We start from the raw sequence: 22907 nt of genomic DNA, 5'->3' as shown, positions 1-22907 counted from the left end.
CTGTCAGCCACCTCTTGAGAGGCCTCCGATTCCGTTGATGAATGTCTGCTGTCCACCTTCTTTCCCCTGACTTTTCTGGGTGTTTCCATTATATAGGATCCTTATCCTATTAATGATGTGGATTTTTAAAAAAACCCTTGAAGCTGAGAGAAAAAGGCAAGAAGTGCAGAACTCTAGCGGAAGCCACCTCATGCAGTCTTTCCCTGACATTAGGCCACCGGAAGTCCCCATTTGCTTCCAAAATTTACATCTTTTATATTCGTAGATACTTCAGCAAATCTCATAGTGAGTGAGGGAAAAATGTGTAATTTCTGCCTCATAATTTCTAAAATGTGGAAATAAAGCACATCACAAAATTTGTTACTGGCAGATAGGCCCTTAAAAAATTCAGCAGGTCAATTTTAAACTCTTAACATTGATATTGTAGCATCTAATTTTATAATCTATGTAGACTACTTTGTGTTATTGGCTGAATATTTTTCTCCTTGGTATATCAATAAGGAGCGGCTCATTGCATGTGTTCCAGGAAAACTGAAGAAATCAGTTAGGTTTTTAAATCTACATACATGCAATAACACCTGGGGATGTAAGTGGAAATAACTGAGGAGGAAGAAGAATGAATTTCAGAAGAGTTGATGGTTTCTGAGTGGCTAAATAATCCCTGTATAAGCTCACTTTGTAAACTGCTGACCTCAGTATATATGAAACTTTGGTAGATGCTTTTTCTTTTAATATATTTGTATTTTATTGTTTGTCACATGCATAGCTGGAGATTTTGATTTGCAAACTAGGTACAACTAAAGGGAGAAAGGAGAGTCAGGGATTGTCAGAAACATTGAAAGAAAAAAAGAAAGATTTGCAAGGATATAGTGTTTTTTGTGACCAGCAGATGTCTTTAAAATTTTCATGCCAATAAAGTACTTTGAGTCATTGTTGTAGTATAGCAATTGTGGCAGTCGGTTTTGTGCACGGTGAACTCTCTCAAATGGTAACATAATGATCTGTTTTTTTGATGTTTATTGAAGGGTGAATATTGGTCAGGATATTGGGGATAGCTGTTCTTTGCAAAAGTGCCATGGGATCTTTTATGTCAACTCAAGCAGGCAGGTGGGACCATATTTTCACCGGTTAAGAAAACAATGGTAGTTTTCGAGGATTTATATTTATATTGGTAAACATTAGAAATAAGGTGAAGTTTTAAGTGCTTTTAATTTAATGTTTCTGTGCCTGGAAGGATAAAACCTAGTCAGCTTCATGCTCAACAGGTGTTTGTATGTGTGGGGGTTGGTTCAGTTCCAACTTTTGTGCTCGGAGAGGGTTACCGCGTGAAGAGTGAATAGGGGCTGGCAGAAGTAGCAGTGGTTGCTTAGCGACTGAGGGCCTTTTAAGGTAGAAAGGCATGTGAGTTTAGTTTGTAGCAGAATTTGTTTGCAGTTGAAGACAGTACACCAGGGAATGAACATCTCTCAACTCTGCCGGGAGAAGAAACATTGCACAGGACATGAAAGCTGCAAAAAGGCAGACTTCCCAAAGACCCAGATAATCGGGGAATTGGGACAGAATATATGCCTTGGGAAGACTAGTTAAGAGAACAGAGAACAAGGTACCTCAGAGGAGAATTTCAAAGAAAGCAGACAGTGTGTTCTGAGTTAAAGAGGCAGTTGCAGCAACCAGAATAAAAGTGGGAAAGCAGGCTTCAGGGATCAATCAAAAATGTGATGCTGTCTTAATAGTGTCTAAGATTCGATGGTTAAAGTAATTGTGAACAATTTGTACAAACAGTCAAGACAAAGAAATCCTGAAGGGGATGTTGTAGATCCTGTATACTGAATTTGTTTCTGAAAGTGGAGCAGAAGCTTCGTTTAAAAGAGCCATTTGGAAATGCAGACCACTGATGGAAAGCAGTGTTGTGATTTTAAAACCTGTTTTCTGGGAGTGGAGTTTGGAAACAGTGGGGCAATCATCTGCGGGGGAGGGGGAGGGGGGGTCTGAGGAGAAATCTGCAGATATTAAATTAGATTCAGAGCGGAGTGTGTGTTTTGACAGAGCCAATCTGTGTGTTTCAAAGGGACTTTGTGTCACTGACACCATTGGATTTCACACTTATGTCAAGAACTGCTTTAAAAGATTAATTGAAACTGTCACTGGCTCTCTCTCCATTTGCATTTCTATAAAGCTACCCCTTCAGGTCGAGCAAAGTCTACCTGGGCACATCTACAGATGTTCTTCTAAGTAATGGATGGGATATTACAGAAACCAATCACTTAGGCACCAAAACAACAGCCATGATCTGTCCAGATATGAACTAATCAATTTCCTCCTGAAATCACAATGGGGAGAGTGTTCACGTGAACAAAATATCCATTGTGAGGCTTGATTTGACTGCTGGTGATAAGGCTTTTATCTAAAAAGGAGAATGTAACAAAGCAGTCAGTTGAAGCCAATGAAAAAAAGATCAAAAGCATTAGATCAGTAAGTTGAAGAATAGTTTGTTTTCTGGAAATACCCCTCTTTTTACTGATGGGAGAATGCACTAATCTCAACTTCATTACTACTTCATTGCAATGATTTGTGGGAGATTTTGAGTTTCTGTTGATACTCTGAGCAGAATGTGTTGCAAGTCAAGTGGTAATGCCCTCCCTTTCCCCAAAGGCATATATTATTTAAGCATGCGTCTATTTCAGTTTTTTTTGTTGTTGACCATGGTGCTACTTCAAGCTGATTAGTTGTCCCTCTTCTGGATTCAGGTATGCCTAGACTGGCATTCATTGACTGCTTTTGATTAAATCTGTTACTTTAGTCACCTTTGTGTGTTTTGGGTTCTGTGTAATATTGTGGTTGCACAATTATTCTTCCAAGTTCTGTCTGCTTTGTTTCTTGGCCTTCGTGTTGATAAAAGTTTAAATGTGTTCTAAATATATAATTTTATAGCTTAGTCACAAAGTGAACATGATTTCTAAAACTGCTTAACTTGATCTCTTATTTGGGTAACTATTTTATTTTTGTTGTAGAAATATGTATTTCATTTTGTGTTATTTAGAGAAATTGGAGTTTTAATTGGTTACTTTGTATGGGATGTTCGTAGATGGATCACTGCATTTTGTATTTTAATCTGTAATTTCTTAAAATAGAATGAATGCATCCTGGCCAAAGGTTTTTACTGTTTCATTTGCCGAGTATTCACCACACTAGTATAGTCCATGTGTAAGGTTTTCCCTTAAAGTTTTTGCTATGTTCATATTGATGCACATTGCATCCCTTCAGTTATTGCTTACATTTTCTGGCACGATTCATGCATGCCTTTACAGCATCAAGCCATGGACATGAGTTTCCCGAAATAACTATGAGTCAATCCAATCCGGATTTCGACTTGGTTTAGTCTGGTGCACTGGACCATTCACTTTGTGCCAACTGGTGCTACATAATTTCTGAAGACCAGATGACTGTTGTCATCTCTTTGGCTGAGTGGCCAGTTTTCATTGCTGCGTGATCAAAACTAGATGCTGGACTTGCAACTTCTACATTGTGATTGAACAATAGAATGCCATTTGTGCCTGTATAAGATTTTAAAATATAAGTATTTTTATTCAAGCCTTTTCCATTTTATACATAACACCAAAACAACACATCTCCCCTCCCCACCCCCTTCAGCAAATAACGGTGACCAGCTCTTTGAAATACAGAATAACTGGCTGTCATCCTCAGTGGAACCCCTCAATTGCTCCCCTGAGTGTACTTGACTTTTCCATGGTATAGGAACTCCACCAAATCTCCGAGCCACACTGAAGCAGCGGCTGGAGAAGCTGACCTCCAACCCATCAGCGCTCCCTTCCGAGCAATCAATGAGTCGAAGGTCAGGACATTGGTCCCCGCACCCGTCTGCAGCTGCAGCAAGGCTGACACCTCAAATAGCCACTAAGGGACATGGCTCCAGTTCAATTTTCAGAATTGCCGACATGGTGCTAAAGAAGGAGACCCAGAACCCCATGAGCTTAGAACATGACCAGAACATCTGCACATGGTTGGCCTGACTCCTTCGATGCATATATAAGTTAGCCTCCAGATTGACAGGTGCCTGAAAATCCTGCTCCGAGCTACAATTCTGACCAGGGTTGAAATGTAGGTGCATGCTCTCAATATGTTTATGATCCAGCGCTGTGGTTGACCAAAACAATTGAAGAATTGGGTGTGTTTCCTCTGGTTCCACTTACCATATACACTCATGTATAAGTCAATATCATGTAAAAGCTGACCCCATAATTTTTGGCCTTAAAAGTAAATTTAATTTTTCACATACCTCATAAAGTCAATCCTGGTTTTTCAAGAGTTAAAACTCAAATTTCAGAAGCAAAATATAATCGTTGATTCTAATGATTCAATTTCATTGCCAATATGTAAATATTGGTGAAAACTAATCTTGTGATGCAAATGCTTAAAATATGTGTTTGATTAATTTTTATTTATTCAAATTATTAAAGTGATCAGATTATGAAGGGTAATCAATATGAACACTTCATGGGCACAAGTCAAATAAGCATGTTAACCCTCAATGTTACCCATATAAAACTCAGCTCCCTGACTATTGGTCTAAAAGATTGGACTCAAATATCTGACCTATGCAAATATATTATGCCTGGGATAGCCTCTGAAGAGCTAGCAGTTTTTTAAAAACAAAAAGTAGTTTCTTGTAGATTTTACCTACAAAGGTATAGTGCTGTCTAGTTAATTATGTACTCGGCAATAAACTTTTCAGCTTTTTGGGGCAATGGATCAAATTTATCTTGAACAGTTTCCATCCCCAAGTGCTGCAAAATCTAGGGCTGAATGATTACTATTGTGGTGGCTTTGGAACTGTGAATGCAGGGCAGAAACTAAACCAAGCACTTCATTGTTGCTGTCCTTGACATTGCAGTTTGATTTGCATTTTGAGATGTATTGCTTTTTCAATAAGTTATTTTGCTCTGACGGTTTAATATATTGAGTGCTTCTGATACTGCTGTGCCTGAAACTGCCATTAGCAATAAGTTAGTGTTTCCCACAAAAGTTGGCTGCTATATTTAATTATGAATGTAGATGTATGAAGAACGCAAGAATGAGGAACAGCATTAAGTTACCAATTAAGGTTTCTCCTTCTCATTTGTTTGGGTAAAATGCAACCACTACAAACAGGACAACTTCTCTTCTCATCTTGAAGATCTTCTTTTTAACCTGGTGCACCTTGAAATATATTTCACTTTTTCAGCACAGTTTCTCTGTGTTAGACCTAGCCAAGAGCTTGAACTGTGGTTCATAATAAGACCCTAAATGCTAAAAAAATTTCAGAAGACTTTTTGTTTGCAGACAGATGGTATGAGGCACTGCCCCTATTTTTGGATGACCGTAGACTTGTGTTAAGAACAAACTTGCATTTATTGACCGTTAACACTTGTTCCTTGTTTTTGTTTAAAAAAAATATTAAAATGTAAACACTTAGAAAATATATTAAAGACTAGGAGTTCCGAAGTGTGGTGAATGTATTGATATACATCCTCGTAGAGGAAATGTAAGAACTTGTTTAGGAAAGTGAGTAAAGGGCAAGAAGTCATAGTATGCAAGAACAGTGATCTTTAAAAGAATGGGTTCAGCTCCCTAGGCTTTTCTTGGTTTTGTAAATGCATATACTGTACTGTCATCTGTCTGGTGTTTAACACTCCGCCTGTTCTGAGATGTCCATTTGTCTCATTTTTAAAATTCCCTACTCACTATTGCACCTAGCCCTTAATTTCCTGAAATGGAAGCAGGGAAGCTACATTACAAAACCAGACTCATTTCTTTCAGAGCCTACCACTTCAGTAATCACTGAATTCTCTTGAACAGTTCTAGTACCATTTATATTTTACTCAAGATATTAAGCATCGGAAATGAGTCACAAAAGAATTACATCATGGTGATGATGTGTTGCCAAAACGTATCCAGAAAAGCTACAGTACTTGCAAACAAAGTTTACTTGCAACAATGTGCCTAAAATAAAAACGACATTTTCAATTGTGCTAACCACAAAACTATCACATATTCTAGAAATATCATGTTTTATTGTTGAGAATTTTACTTTGGCTTTTCTGTCAAAATTTATTAGGCTGAGTAAATGTTGAGCCATGAACACATATTTTGTGTATTTGAACAGCGACTCCGAAGACTCTCAACTAAATATAGAACTGAAAAAATCTACCCAACAAACATTGGAGAAAAGGAAGAAAATGTAAAAAAAAACAGATACAAAGATATCTTGCCATGTAAGTTTTCAAATTTTTATTTAAAATTCAACAGTAACTAATGTACTTGTATGTTTTGAATGCTCAGGAGATCTTGAGGGCCATTGATTTTAGTAAAAACTACTTATATTTTTCTGGTGCTTTTAATGTAATAAAATGTCCAAGGCTCTTCATAGGAACATTACAAAGCCAATTTGACACACTTCAGCCAAATAATGAGCCAGTGGAACAGGTGGAGTGTCTTAAAGGATGAAAGAGGATAGAGAGGTGGTGAGGCTTAGGTAGGGGGAATTCCAGAGCTGTAGGGCTTTGACAGCTGAAAGCATTGCTACCAATGATGAAACAATTACAAATGTGAATTCTCAAGATGCCAGAATTGGAAAAGTACAGATATCTTGAAAGATTGTTTGGCTGGGAGAGATTGGAGGTATGTCAAGGTTGAGGGATTTGAAAACGAGGATGAGAATTTTAAAATTGAGGCGTTTCTTAACTGGGAGCCAACATTGGTCAGCGAACACAGGTTATTGATGAAAAATTTACAGTATTGACTCAAGTGCAATGAAATTTCTGTTCATTGATTTGAAATATCACATAGTATCTGCCTGTAGTGGTAGTTTCTAAATAATATTTTGCGAGCCCTTCATGTTATAATTCAGGCATTGTTTTTCTTTCAGTCTAACTTAGTCCTGCATCAACTCTGACATCTCAAATTGTTTGCTACTTATTTTCTCATCATTAGACCAGATTGTATTTAGTAATGGTTCAATAGTATGCAGTATTTGAATGGTATGCTGTGTACAGTTTGAGCATCCCTTATCCAAAATTCTGAAAACGGAAACATTCCGAAATCCCCACATTTTTTTGAGTGTTGACGTGGCGTCATGAGTGGGAAATCCAGCAAGACTCTTGGAAGGTTCTCGGCGATGCGTAGGTCTCAGTGCGTCGCACATGAGCAGTTCCCAATGCGCCACACGTGCAATTTCCAACGTGCCGCAGATGCACATTATATTCCGAAATCTGAAACGCACTCAGCCCCAAGCATTTCTGATAAGAGATGCTCAATCTGTATAACTACTTTAATGTTTGTAAAGCTTTTTATTTTTTCTGCCTTCTTTGCTACAGTTGACCATAGCAGGGTGAAACTTGCATTAAAAATTTCAGAACAAGATTCTGATTATATCAACGCAAATTTTATTAAGGTAATGTATGCCTTCCTTCTCACAGCATTTTATTTAGTGGAAAACATTTCACTATTGCATGACAGAATGATACTGTTTCAATGAAAGCATGTCATGCAGTTGTTACCATGTGTGGTACATGTTTAAAATGTTTTTTGTTTCCTGTGGTTATTGCTAAAAGCAAACAGTCATTCCGACAAAACTTTGTTTCGCCATGATTAAAAATTGATGATGAAATTAATTGGTAACTTGATTGGGATTTTGTGCTTCCGGGAGACAAGAAACAATAGTACTGTGAAATGGAATTAATATTTTGTTCCCCAAATATTGGCATCAAGCACTCAGTTGGGTAGAGCATGATTATCTACAATTATCTGCAATTCTCGTTAAATATTGAAAAAATAGTGTGGAAACTTGATATTAATGTGGAAACGGAATTACCCCAATTTCCCTTGTTCAGTTGTGAAAACTGTAGGTTGTGTTTGTAATTAAAACAGACAAGCTGGAAATGCGCAGCAGGTTGGGCAGCATCTGTGGAGAAAGAAACAGTAATGTTCAGAACACAGCAATGAAAGATCATTAACTCTGTTTTTTCTCCCCCCACAGATGTTGCCTGAGTACTTCCAGTGTTTTCTGTTCTAATTTCAGACCTTCAGCATCAGTAATATTGCTGCATTTTCGTATTGTGCATATGTCCTGGATTTAAAAACAGAGCTGCGATGACTCCCATTATTTCTTTCCATTTTCTTTATCCCTCTCCTCAATGCATGCTGGTTTTCTTTTATTGTTTTCCATACATATTGTTGACTTTATAAAATACAAAGGCACTAATAGCATTCCAGAAATATTAAACAATCAAAGGGCAAATTGGGGGGGGGGGGGGGGGGGGGAGGAAATAAATACAGTAACTATCACTTGTCAAAAAATACTAGGGAAACTAATGGGGCTAAAGGCCAATAAATCCCCTGGACCTGATGTGTGGCATCCTGGGATGTTAAAGGAAGTAGCCACAGAAATAATGGATGCACTCATAGTAATCTTCTTAGAGTCCTTAAATTCTGGAAAGCCCTAGAGGATTGGAAAACTGCCAATATAACACCCAAAGGGAGTGAGACAACAAAACAGGTAACCACAGGACAGTTAGCGTAACATCTATCATTAGAAAAATGTTAAAATCCATTATAAAGGATGTAATAGCAAATCAGTTAGAAATATATAATACAATCAAGCAGAGTCAGCATTGCTTCATGAAGGGGAAAATCATGCTTGACAAATTTATTAGAGTTCTTTGAAGTGGTAACAAGGAGCAAAGATAAAGGGGGACCAGTAAATGTGATATACTTGGATTCCCAAAAAGTGTTCCATAAGGTGCTGCATAATAAGAAAGAGCCCATGGTGTTGGGGCAATACATTAGCATGGATAGAGGATTGGCTAACTAATAAAAGACAGTTGGGGGTAAGAGAAGCATTTCCTATGTCTTAGCTGGGATGGATGCAGCTATTAGCTGTTTAGACCAATCAGATGAACTACATAGCCCTTGGGCAGCACGGTAGCACAGTGATTAGCACTGTTGCTTCACAGCGCCAGGAACCTGTGTTCAATTCCTGTCTTGGGTAACTGCCTGTGCGGAGTCTGCACGTTCTCCCTGTGTCTGCGTGGGTTTCCTCCGACAAATCCCGAAAGACTTTTTAGGTGAATTGAACATTCCTACTTCTCCCTCTGTGTACCCGAACAGGCGACGTAGTGTGGCAACTAGGGGATTTTCCCCAGTAACTTCATTGCAGTGTTAATGTAAGCCTACCTGTGACACTAATAAACATTATTATTAGTATTATTAGATCCTGCAATTTGCTTTGTTCTGCACTGTGATTATTGAAGTGGCAAATTTCCACCTTCAGGGATTTCACCAGCTGATTTCAAATTTACTCTCTGCCACCTACTGGTTTCTGCTTTTTAAGCAAGTTGAACTTGGCCTAAAAGTCCAGAGGGAGAAGAGAAAGGTGCTACTTGAAAGTTAGCACTGAAGTAGCAAAATAAAACAAACCAAATCAATGTTAATAGAGGTGAATGAATATGGTGCTGCCATAAAGTTCGCCATCTTTGGAGAACTATGGAAACCTATATAAAACTCTGCCCCACATGTGATAGTTGACCATCATTACTCACCTGGAACCAACCAAAGTCACTTACATAATATTAGGCCTCTGTTATTGTTGATCTGCAATAATACCTTATTGCTGTCAATATCATATAAATGATTATTTTCCTGGAGGGACGGGAGATCAGAAGATGATGAGATGGGATGCAATAAATAGTTAAAAGATGTTTGAGATTAGCTTCCAAACCAATTTTTGATATTCTGTCAAAATACTTTGAATAATTCAAAATGTATTTGAAGTACTGAGATATGATAAATAGAATCTATTCTTTCGATTTTCATTTGGGCTTCTGTATACTTGGTAACCCCGTGTAATAGCAATTACCTTGTTCATTGGTTTACATGTTATGCATGCGTATACTTGGAATGTTTATCTTATTAGTTTATAAAGTAAAGTGTTTTGTATCGCATTTTAAATTAAATTTGATGAAATGTACATTCTTGTCATTTTCCAGGGAGTGTATGGGCCAAAAACCTACATTGCTACCCAGGGCCCACTAGCAAATTCTGTTTTGGACTTCTGGAGAATGATCTGGGAATATAAAGTTGTAGTAAGTATTTATTGTTTTGACTGGCAGAACTCCGAACTTAATTTAATTGGTAATTTTAAAAATTAATTGAAAAGGCGCATCTACTCAGTCTGAATAAAATTGACCTGAAAATCAAAAATACACCATGTTATTTTTGCTTTTATTATATATAATTCATTACTTTTGTCCTCAATATTACGTGACTTTAAGTAAGAAAGAAGCTATTACCCAATTTGTCTTGTGTTGAACAGTTACTATTTTAGTACTTGTGATAAATTCAATTTGACATAAAAGTGCAGACACCAGGTAGTAATGAAATTCTTGATGAATGCTCTTAATTTACTGAGACTTTTTAATATTTGAATATGTAGTGTTCTTTTGAATGGAATAAATGCACCATCATTGTTGAATCACATATGTTGGCAGAATAGAGTGCTTTATCTTTTGGGAATTAATTAACAACACATAATAAATATCATTAAACCCATAATATTATCCAGAGTGTCTATTCTAATGGAGTTGAGGAGAATTTGAATGTGCTCAAGACAGCCACCATCTCAAGCCATGACAAAACCATTGGCTACAAGACCAGGAAACACCAAGACTGGTTTGAAGAGAACAACCACAACGTCAGGGCCTCATTGACGAGAAGAGGAAAGCTCTCTGCGCCTAGCAACATGACAGAACCAGCAAGGCAAAGAGTAGAGCTCATCAATCAGATAAGGCTGACATACAAAGAAGGACTAGGGAAATCGAGAACCAGTGGTGGGCTGAGAAAATTAAGGAACTGCAACTCCTCGCTGACGAGCACGACACCCGGTGCTTCAGTGCTGTCAGGGCAATATATAGACCCAATAGCCTAGGCCTCAGACTGGTGAGGAATAACGTGTGAACCCTCTTGAGACAGAGAAAACATTGGCCTTCGATGAAGGAAACACTTCAAAGAACTCCTAAACCATGATATAACCACAGATGAGGACGTGTTTGAGATAATCCCTCAACTGCTCATCAAAGATGATCTTGGGCCTCCACCAAGCGTCGATGAAGTCGAAGCAGCCACTAAACACATGAAGAATGGAAAAGTTGCAGGAGTGGACAGGATCCCAGCGGAGAATTTCATACTTGGAAGAGAAGAGATCTCCTGATATCTCTGTCAGCTACTGCTGAAATTCTGGGACAGAGAAGAAATTCCTGCCGACCTCTGGGATGCTGTCATCGCCACCATCTTCAAGAAACGAGATAAAGCAGACCGAGTGAACTACCGAGGAATTGCCCTGCTCTCCATCGCAGGACGATCATTGTTCTAATCCTTGCTGATTGCCTCCTCCCAGTCTGTGAAGCAAACTTTCCGGAAAGCCAGTGTGGTTTCTGATCAAACTGTGGAACAGCGGACATGATTACTGCTTGGCAACTTTGAGAAATGACAGGAGCAATATCTACCACTCTACATGGCCTTCATCGATCTGACCCTATGGAAGACCCTGTCAAAGGCCAGTTGTCCAGAGAAATTTATCAACAATCAACATCCTCCGACTCTTATACAACAAGATGTCGGTGACAGTCCTCACTGATTAAAATAGGACAGAAGCCTTTGAGGTCAATACTGGAACTAAGCAACGATGTGTCGTCGCCGGCACTGTTTTCTCCAGTGTCATCAGCACCATCCTTCTTGTCAAGAGCAAGCTTCCCAGTGGAGTGGACATCAATACAGGGTGGGTGAAAAATCTTTCAACCTCAACTGGTTGAAATTCAAGAGGAACATGACATTGGAACTTTTGTGTGCAGGTGACATCGTCATTTCCACCCTCTCAGAAGAAAATCTCCAACCATGCTCAATACCTGTTCGGAAGGCCCCCCCCCTCCAAAAATCAAGATCAATGGAGAAGCCCTACCAAACGTGGAACATTTCCGCATACCTGGGGAGCCCCTCTCATCTAAGGCTGACATTGATGCAGAGATCCATCATCTGCGAGCCATTCCGCGAGCGACTCCTTTAGATGCCTAAGAACGGGAGTCTTTGACGACTGCGGAATTCATGCGGACACCTAGATCCTCATCCTCCCAACTATTCTATATAGCCCAGAAACCTGGTCCACCTACAGACACCACCGTAAGGCTGTGAGAGGTACCATCAACACTTTGAGACAGATTATCCACATCGGCTGGAAGGACAGGCATACTGATATCAGTGTCCTTGAAGGGCCCATGATCACCAGCAACGAGCCATGATCACCTGAAACCAACTCCGCTGGGCTGACCATGTGCTTAGGATGTCAGAGTCCCGCCTGCAAAACATCTTTGCCGAGCTAAAGGAAGGCTTCCGGACAAGATGAGAATGGAAGTGCTTCCAACACACCCTGAAGGCTTACCTCAAGAAATGTAACATAGACGCCAATGCCTGGGAGACCCTTGCTCATAAGAGACCTACCTGAGAGAACCTCCTGATTGAAGGTATGCAATTCTTCGAGGACACCTGGACGGCAAGAGCAGTCCGAGAAAGGATCCTGAGACGATTACCAGCGGTCTCGAGTCCAAGGACCGGTCCCACCTCCCGGAAACATCTGCTAAACGGTCGAAGATGTAGCTCTGTCCAACTCGTCAGCCATGCAAGAACCCATGACCAATGACACAATGTTTCTTAGGTGGACAATCATACTCATTAGCGAGTGATCGCCAAGAAAAAGAATACCCATATTATCTAGCTTCTGGCACGTTTACCTAAATGTGTATATTTGGAGTTCTGTTGTTTAGAGTCAAATAAGTGGTACAAAATACAAACGTAGCAATGCAGTACTGTATGACAGTTGGACCATTGCACTGTGTTAGCTCTTCAACTAAAGCTATTTGCTTAGTCCCATCCCTTATCTCTTTTACAGTAAAAAAAACTATCTTTAGGAGATCTTAACACATACTTTCGCCAGTGTACTTGAGCCTGTCGTATAGCTACAAACAAATTCTAACTGGCAGCACTGCTGCTTCACGGCGCCGAGATCCCAGGTTCGCTCCTGGCTCTGGGTCACTGCCCGTGTGGAGTTTGCACATTCTCCCCGTGGGTTTCGTCCCCACAACCCAAAGATGTGCAGGGTAGGTGGATTGGCCACTCTTTTTAAAAAAAAAACAAACAAAAAAAAACAACCCTTAATTGGAAAAAATGAATTGGGTACTCAAAATTTAAAAGAACAACGCTGAAATTATAAACCTATTACACTTGTTGAGCTGGTCGACTGACCTTAATTGTTTTCAATTTTCAGATAATTGTCATGGCTTGCCGTGAGTTTGAAATGGGGAGGGTAAGTTTTTCCTTATTTTATTATTTTTTTAACAGACAATTTTATTAAGGTATTTTTGGCATTGTAAACAGTAACAATATGCATTAGTGTGCAGATACCAATTACAAAAAACATAGTGCAAATAACAGTACCACTCTCGCAAATAGACCCGCCTATTCTTCCCCCCTACTCTACACTATTCTACACCCCACCCCGCTGACAATTAGTTCCCTGCGAAGAAGTTGATGAATGGTTGCCACCTCCGGGCGAACCCCGATAGTGATCCTCGTAAGGCAAACTTGATTTTTTCCAAGCCGAGAAAGCTTGCCATGTCCGACAGCCATATTTCGGTCTTTGGGGGCTTTGAGTCCCTCCAGGCCAGCAGTATTCGTTGCCGGGCTATCCGGGAAGCAAAGACCACAACGTCGGTCTCTATCCCCTCCTGTACTCCCGGGTCTTCCGACACCCCAAAAATCACAACCTCTGGACTCATCTCCACCCTTGTTTTCAGTACCCGGGATATGACGTCCGCAAATCCCTGCCAGTATCCCCTGAGTTTTGGACACGCCCAGAACACTTGGACATGGTTCGCTCATCCTCCCCCACATCTAGCACACTTGTCCTCCAGCCCAAAGAATTTGCTCATCCGGGCCACCATCATGTGGGCCCAGTGAACCACCTTGAACTGAATCAGACCGAGCCTGGCACATGTTGTGGTTCCATTTACCCTCCTCAGAGCGTCTGCCCATACGCCTCCCTCCAACTCCCCACCAAGCTCCTCCTCCCACTTAAGTTTCAGTTCCTCGGTCCCTGTGTCCTCCGCTCCCATAAGCTCCTTAAATATCTGAGCCTCTCCTCTCCTACCTCACTCCTGGAAATTACCCTGTCCTGGATCCCCCTTGGTGGAAGGCGTGGAAAGGACGGGACCTGTCTACGTACGAAATCCCGCAACTACAAGTACCGAAAGTAATTCCCCCTCGCCAGCCTGAACTTCTCCTCCAGCGCCCTCATGTTCGCGAAGCTCCTTTCCAGGAACAAGTCGCCCATCCTTCCCACTCCCGCCCTCCGCCACACTCTAAACCCGCCATCCATCTTCCCCGGGACAAATCGGTGGTTGTCACATATTGGGGACCAGACCGACGCTCCCACTTCCCCTGCATGCTTCCTCCATTGGCCCCAAATCGGCAAAGCCGCCACCACTACAGGGCTGGTGGAGTACCTGGCCGGCGGGAACGGCAGGGGATCTGTGACCAGGGCTGCCCCTGCACGAAGCAGCCTCCACCCGCTCCCAAACCGACCCTGTACCCACCATCCATTTCCTTATCATGACTATGTTAGCCGTCCAGTAGTAGTTGCTGAGGTTCGGCAACGCCAGCCCCCCCTCGCTACGGTTCCGTTCCAACATCCCCTTCTTTACCTTTCCCCACCCAAACAAATCCCAGGATGATTTTATTGATTCTTTTAAAGAAGGACTGCGGAATGAAAATAGGGAGACACTGAAAAATAAACAGGAATCTCGGGAGGATCGTCACCTTCACCGTCTGTACTGTCCCCGCTAGTGACAGCGGGAGTGCATCCCACCTCCGAAACTCGCTCCTCATTTGCTCCACCAGCCTAGACAAGTTCAACCTATGCTTCTTACCCCAGTCACACGCCACTTGTATCCCTAGATACATAAAACTTTCCCCAACCAGCCTAAATGGTAGCTCCCTCAGCCTATTCTCCTGACCCCTCGCCTGCACCACAAACATCTCGCTTTTTGCCATGTTCAACTTGTAGCCCGAAAACCGGCCAAACTCCCCTAGGATTTCCATAATCCCGTCCATCCCTGCCGCTGGATCTGACACATACAAAAGCAGGTCGTCCGCGTAGTGCAAGACCTTGTGTTCGATCTCCCCCAGGACCATTCCCTTCCATCCCCTTGCCGCTCTCAGAGCAATTGCCAGCGGTTCTATGGCCAACGCAAACAGCAGTGGAGAGAGGGGGCATCCCTGTCTTGTCCTGCGGTGTAGTCTAAAATACTCAGATGTCGTCCTGTTCGTCCTTACACTAGCCTCCGGGGCCTGATATAGCAGTTTAACCCAGTCCACAAAGCCCTCTCCAAACCCAAACCGTTCCAGCACCTCCCATAAATAGTCCCACTCCACCCGGTCAAAAGCCTTTTCGGCATCCATTGCCACCACTACCTCCACCTCTCTGCCCTCCGGGGGCATCATAATCACATTGAGTAGCCTTCTTAGATTGGCTACCAGCTGCCTGGCCTTAACAAACCCCGTTTGGTCCTCCACAATCACGTCCGGTACGCAGTCTTCGATTCTGGACGCCAGGATCTTGGCCAGCAGTTAAGCGTCTACATTAATCAGGGAGATTGGCCTATAGGACCCACTGACCTCCGGATCCTCATCCTGTTTTAATATCAGCGAGATGGTGGCTTGTGACATCATCGGGGGTAACACCCCCTTGTCCCTCGCCTTGTTAAACACCCTAACCAGCGCCGACCCCAGTATACCCGCAAACTTTTTGTAGAACTCCACTGGATAGCTCACCAGGCTAAATTGCTGGCGTTTAAAGCAGACCAAGCAAGCCAGCAGCACGGTTCGATTCCCGTACCAGCCTCCCCGGACAGGCGCCGGAATGTGGCGACTAGGGGCTTTTCACAGTAACTTCATTGAAGCCTACTCGTGACAATAAGCGATTTTCATTTCATTCATTCATTTCATTCCTGCCCCGGGGCTTTACCCGACTGCATGGCCTTCAGGCCCCCCATTACTTTTTCAGCTCTAATCGGGGTCCCCAGCCCCTCTACCACCCCCCTGCCCACCTTTGGGAAGGTCAGCCCATCTAAGAAGCGCCTCATCCCCTCCGGCCCCGTGGGGGGTTCCGAGGTATACAGCTTACTGTAAAAGTCCTTGAATGCCCTGTTCAGTCCTGCCGGGTCTCCCACCCGGTTCCCTGCGCCATCCGCTACCGTCCCGATCTCCCTGGCCGCTTCCCTCTTCCTACGTTGCTGTGCAAGCATTCTGCTGGCTTTCTCCCCATACTCATACACCGCGCCCCTGGCCTTTCTGAGTTGCTCTACGGCCTTCCCAGTGGATAGCGCTCCCAGCTCTGCCTGCAGTCTCCGTCGTTCCCTAAGTAGCTCTACCCTCGGGGAGTCCGCATATTCCCTATCCGTCCGTGTCATCTCTGCCCTCTCCGTTCTGTCGCTATGGGCTCGGATTGAGATCAGTTCCCCTCTCACCACCGCCTCCCAGAGCACCGCTGCTGAGACTTCCCCTGTATCGTTGACCTGCAAGTAGTCCTGCATGCATTTCCCCACTCTCTCACACACCCTCTCTGCCAACAATCCCACCTCTAACCTCCAATTGTTCCATGAACCCTCTCCGTTCTCTTGCCATTGCTGGGACCCTGCCTGTTCTGGAGCACGACTGGTCGAGGTCCTTAATTTATTCTTAACGTGTTTACAGTTTTAAAGGTTTTCTTTGAAAAGTGCACATGAATATTAACTTTGCAGCACTTTTGTGTCTTCTGTGAAACTTGTCTGCATATCTTATGAGCAAATTTTAAGAGCTCTCAAAATCTATAATACAGTTTTGCCTGCTTGTAAGCAGGTTATTTGCATAAACATTTTTGTTGTGATCATGAAGAATGATAAAAAAGGTAATAAACTTCATTTTTAAGCTGTCGGGGTAAAATGCTGCACCTCACGTTTGAGTCCGGGGAAGTCGATACTTTGCTGGGAGCTATTTTCTCATTGCAAAAGTACAATAAGTGCAATAAAGCATCTTTTGCCTCTGGTTAAAACTCTTGAGCTAGCTGCGTAACTGTTTATTTTCACTCACTTTAAATACCCGCTACTTTTGATTGAAGAGAGATCAAGAAGTAACTACAGTTAATGCTGCAGTAACCAATGTGTGAAATAGGTTGCACTGTAAGTTAGGTTTTTGAGAGGAAAACTTCTTGTTTTGTGTATGTAATGCTACGAATAAAGGTACATTCAATTGTAACATTCATGTTTCTTTATAGAAAAAATGTGAACGTTACTGGCCGTCACTTGGGGAAGCTGTTCTTCGCCTTGGAGAATTTCGGATTACTTGTGTGAGTGCTTTGGCTATATGTGACGGATGTGTTTTGAGTCATTTGGAACGATGGTATTTCATTTGATAACTGGCTATAAATCTTTTGCCTCTTGACAAAATTACTTGCATTGCTTTAATTTTTATTTTGGGCTACTTATCAGGTTCAAGCTGTTAAAACGATAGTCTAAATTAAAGGGAAAATAATGCAACCAAGTATTGATCTGGAATTGACTTTCCTGCATTTCCCTGTATGATGTCCCAGTGCCCCAAACAAAACAAAATAACATAATGATTGAATTATATTTTGGTGGGGTGTGGTTTGATGGACGAAGGAAGTCTTCTGCCATCCTACCCAAATCGTCAATAAAGAAAAGTGCAGCACAGGATCACAGGCCCTTCGGCCCTCCAAGCCTGCGCCGACCATGCTGCCCGTCTAAACTAAAATCCTCTACACTTCCAGGGTCCGTATCTCTCTCTTCCCATCCTATTCATCTGTTTGTCAATATGCCCCTTAAACGTTGCTATCGTCCCTGCTTTCACCACCTCCTCCGGCAGTGAGTTCCAGGCACCCACTACCCTCTGTGTATATAAAAAAACCAAAAAAAAACAAACAAACTATCCTCGTACATCTCCTCTAAACCTGCCACTCGCACCTTAAACCGATGCCCCCCAGTAATTGACCCCTCCACCCTGGGAAAATGTCTCTGACTATCCACTCTGTCTCTGCCACTCATAATTTTGTAGACCTCTATCAGGTCGCCCCTCAACCTCCGTCGTTCCAGTGAGAACAAACCGAGTTTATTCAATCTCTCCTCATAGCTAATGCCCTCCATACCAGGCAACATCCTGGTAAATCTCTTCTGCACCCTCTCTAAAACCTCCACATCCTTCTGGTAGTGTGGTGACCAGAATTGAACACTACTCCAAATGTGGCCCAACTAAGGTTCTATACAGCTGCAACATGACTTGCCAATTTTCATACTCAATGCCCTGGCCAACGAAGGCAAGCATGCCGTATGCCTTCTTGACTACCGTCTCCACCTGTGTTGCCCTTTTCAGTGACCTGTGGATCTGTACACCAAGATCTCTCTGACTGTCAATACACTTGAGGGTTCTACCATTCACTGTATATTCCCTACCTGTATTAGACCTTCCAAAATGCATTACCTCACATTTGTCCGGATTAAACTCCATCTGCCATCTCTCTGTCCAAATCCTGCTGTACCCTCTGACAGTCCTCATCGCTATCCGCAATTCCACCAACCTTTGTGTCGTCTGCAAACTTACTAATCAGATCAGTTACATTTTCTGCTAAATCATTTATATATGCTATGAACAGCAAAGGTCCCAGCACTGATCCCTGCGGAACACCACTAGTCGCAGCCCTCCAATCAGAAAAGCACCGTTCCATTGCTACTCTCTGCCTTCTATGACCTAGCCAGTTCTGTATCCATCTTGCCAGCTCACCCCTGATCCCGTGTGACTTCACCTTTTGTACCAGTCTGCCATGAGGGACCTTGTCAAAGCCTTAGTGAAGTCCATATGGATAACATCCACTGCCCTACCTGCATCAATCATCTTTGACCTCCTCGAAAATCAAGTTCGTGAGACACGACCTCCCCTTCACAAAACCGTGCTGCCTCGCGCTAATACACCCACTTGCTTGCGAATGGGAGTAGATCCTGTCTCGAAGAATTCTCTCCAGTAATTTCCCTACCACTGACGTAAGGCTCACCGGCCTGTAGTTCCCTGGATTATCCTTGCTACCCTTGTTAAACAAAGGAACAACATTGGCATTTCTCCAGTCCTCCGGGACATAACGTGAAGACAGTGAGGATCCAGAGATTTCTGTCAAGGCCTCAGCAATTTCCTCTCTTGCCTCCTTCAGTATTCTGGGGTAGATCCCATCAGGCCCTGGGGACTTAGCCACCGTAATATTTTTCAAGATGCCCAACACCTTGTCTTTTTGGATCTCAATGTGACCCAGGCTATCTACACATCCTTCTCCAGACTCAACATCCACCATTCCTTCTATTTGGTAAATACTGATGCAAAGTATTCATTTAGTACCTCGCCGAATTCTTCTGGCTCCACACATCGATTCCCTCCCCTGTCCTTCAGTGGACCAACCCTTTCCCTGGCTACCCTCTTGCTTTTTATGTACGTGTAAAAATTTGTGGGATTTTCCTTGGCTCTATTTGCCAATGACTTTTCGTGACCCCTTTTAGCCCTCCTGACTCCTTGCTTAAATTCCTTCCTACTTTCCTCATATTCCACACAGGCTTTGTCTGTTCCCAGCCTTCTAGCCCTGACAAATGGCTCCAAATGACATGATTATGTCAGTCAGATGGCTGAATGATCATTGGCGCTGAGCCTAGCGTTGGTCTCACCTAACATCCCCACTTTCCAGCAATAGATTGAATGGCATCTAGCTAGAATCCGAGCAAATTTCCTTAATTTTGATTCTCTTTCAGCTCCTTCTCTCAAAGGACTGAAAAGGTACAATGTTTTGAATGAAATATTAAGATCCGTCAGCCATCCTGTTTAAGAGTTGTTTTTTGTGGTTTCGTATAAGAATATAATTGCGCACACTGTTTCCAGGTAGGCAAAACACCACCCCCTTAAGGACAATTTGGGGGTGAGCAATAAATACTGGCCTTGCCAGCGATGCTCCCATCCAACAGGGTTGAATGTTAAATTGGGAAAACAATGAGCTGATGCCATGCTTATTTTATTTTTTCATTCTGATTAGTTTGTTGAATCTGAAATTGTTTTTTCCAGCTTTTTTTTGTAAATTTTGCATGTTGGTTATGTTCTCTCAAGCTACAGAGCAAGAATATAAATCCTACTTAAATCCTACTTATATTTAACTTTTATTAAAGCAACAAACTCTAACTGAAAAATTGGTATCAACAGTACTGACCATATAGCTGTCAGATTGTTGGGAAAAAAACATTCAAGTTTATCAGTGTCCCTTTACGGGAAGAAACTGGTTTTCTTTGTCTGGCCTAGGCCTTTATATATTTGCAGTCCTTTATCTGTGGAGTTGAAACTCAACTGTCTTTTTGAAGTGGACTACCAAATCACTCAGCCACAGCAAACCGCTGCAATGTGGAAAATTGTCTTGAAATGCTCCATCCACAATAGCTATAAAATGTCCAACCCAGCCAATGAGCAATCATCAGCAAGATGGTAAAAACAGAGAAAAATAATATTAGCAAGTGATACTTACCAGCAATCTGACCAATGCTCAGTTTTGGCCCTGCCAGAACTACTCCGTTTCAGAGCTCATTTCAGCCTTGGTCCAAATAGGAACAGAAGAGCCTAATTCCTGAGATGGAAATAGAGTGATTGTTCTTGACATTAAGATAGTATTTCACAAATTGACTAATACAAGGAGCCCTTGTAAAATTCAAGTCATTGGAGAGTCTGTGGCAGGAGGTATATCTAGCAAAGCGGATAGTGGTGGCTGGAGGCTAATAATCTGAGTTTCAGGATATGTAAGAGTTCATCAAAATAGTATCTTGGGCCATATGATCTTCAGCTGCTTCATCAGTGACCTTCTCGTCACCATCAATTTGTAAGTGGAATTGTTTACTGTGATTCCATAGTGTTCAGTTCTATTTGCAATTCTTCAGATAATAAAGCAGTCCATGACTGTATGCAACAAAATCTGAACAACATGCACAGGGTTGTTTTTAAAAAAAAATTATTTTCACGCAATATAAGTGATACTGGCTAAGCCAGCACTTCTGTTGCCATCCCTAATCGCCATTGAGAAGTGATGGTGAGCTACCTTCGTGAACCACTGCAGCTTCTGGTGTAATACACCCACAGTGCTGTTGGGGAGATTCATGATTTTAACCCAGCAATAGTGAAGAAATGATATAATTCCAAATCAGAATGGTGTATTGCTTGGAGGGAAACTTTGAGATGGTGGTTCCTATGCTTGTGATGGGAACCTTGTCTGTCTTGGTGGTAGAGGTTGTGGGTTTGAAAGGGGCTGTCGAAGAAACATCAGAATGATGTGAGATGTAATTTAGCAGCACAGTGTCAAGCTGTGACCATCTCCAATATTAGAAAAACCAAGGTAATATTAAGGGATTTATATTTGTATTGATAAACATTAGAAATAAATGGGTCTGATTTAATGATTCTGTGCCTGGAAGAGTAAAACCAGTAGTTAGTTTCATGCTGGACAAAGGTGTTTGTGTGTGTGGGGCCAAACTGTGTTTCTATTGTGCTTCGAGAGGGCTCCGGCATGAAAGTAAATAAATAAGCTAGCATAGTAATGCGTTGTTGCTACGCAACTGGGGGCTTGTAAGGCAGAGAAGCTTTTTAAAAATAAATTTAGAGTACCCAATTCATTTTTTCCAATTTAAGGTGGCCAGTCCACCTACCCTCACATATTTGGGTTTTCTTTCTCCCAGGATCACACAAGTCTGAGGAATTAAAATGGGGTCATTTGGGGACAAAGCTTGGGAAGCACTGACGTTGAATATACAGCTTGAAAACAAACCATCTGGTCCAATTGGTCTATGCTATGGTTCATGCTCCACCTCGGCCTACCCCACCCCCTCGCCCTGCCAACAGACCCTTCCATTCTTTCTCCTCCATTGTGTACTTACCTCGCTTCCTCTTGCATGCATCCATGCTGTTCACTTTAAATACTCCCATATGGCACTGTCTAGGTGAAGAATTCTTCGGAATTCCTTGCTGAATTAATTGATGACTGTTGTATGACTCCTAGTTTTGAATCTTCCCAAATGTGGAAAGATTGCAAACAAAGTTAACAATATATTGCATCTTTTATTATGATGTACCCTTGGATTTGTAAATCAAGTGTTTTGTGGTTAAGTAAAATTTGCTGCCTCGAATTTGCCTAAACTTTAAGTTTTGGCGAACCTAACCTGGTTTATTCTGAAGTTGCACTGTTTGATGGTCTTTTCTTCTTTGAAGAACAGGAAAGAGCGCATTAATTTAATATAGTAAGACATAGATTTCTCTCCAGGTAGTGTGTGTATAAAGTAAAAGTTCAAAAAATGAAAAATATTCACTATAGATATAAACTTGAGTGCTCTCCATGAGAAAAATAGTGAAAGCCTAGAGGGATGAGGTTTGCAAGTGGAGAACACAGCATTGACTGTTCGAGGCAGGTTCATATTTGTGCACATGAGCTAACAAGGCCAAGTTAAGTGGTCAGGAGGTAGGAATGGGGCGGTCTCTAACCTATTTTGGACATGAGACCCACTATTCCGCGCATTTGATATTGGAAGAGAGTGCAGGAATTATATGTTTGAAGCAAGGTTACAGGAAACCTAAAGAGGAATATGGAGTGGTTTGACATCTGTAGGATGATCCTTGTACACCCTTTGGCTATTGAAAATAAGTGACAGCCGAACTTGAGGTAGTTGGGGTGGTATGGCCAGCAGTTGACAATC

At 42.0% G+C, this 22907-nt stretch overlaps 1 protein-coding gene across 12 annotated transcripts in view; it reads left to right on the top strand.

Moving 5' to 3' along the window:
* Positions 1–22907, top strand: part of LOC119973430 (tyrosine-protein phosphatase non-receptor type 12-like) — a 155290-nt gene that overhangs the window by 52210 nt on the left and 80173 nt on the right. For 11 of the 12 annotated variants that reach the window (XM_038811545.1, XM_038811539.1, XM_038811534.1 and 8 more), the window contains exons 2-6: positions 6164–6272; positions 7374–7450; positions 10044–10139; positions 13370–13408; positions 17414–17485. In XM_038811545.1, the coding sequence (XP_038667473.1) occupies positions 6164–6272; positions 7374–7450; positions 10044–10139; positions 13370–13408; positions 17414–17485 (393 nt within the window). Of the gene's footprint in view, positions 1–6115; positions 6273–7373; positions 7451–10043; positions 10140–13369; positions 13409–17413; positions 17486–22907 lie in introns of all 12 variants that reach the window. The other variant, XM_038811536.1, reaches the window with a different exon arrangement.

Source organism: Scyliorhinus canicula, chromosome 11 (assembly GCF_902713615.1).
Source record: "Scyliorhinus canicula chromosome 11, sScyCan1.1, whole genome shotgun sequence".
NCBI lineage: Eukaryota > Metazoa > Chordata > Chondrichthyes > Carcharhiniformes > Scyliorhinidae > Scyliorhinus > Scyliorhinus canicula.
The sequence above is the reverse complement of the archived record's forward strand: the minus strand, read 5'-3'. Positions and strand labels throughout refer to the sequence as shown.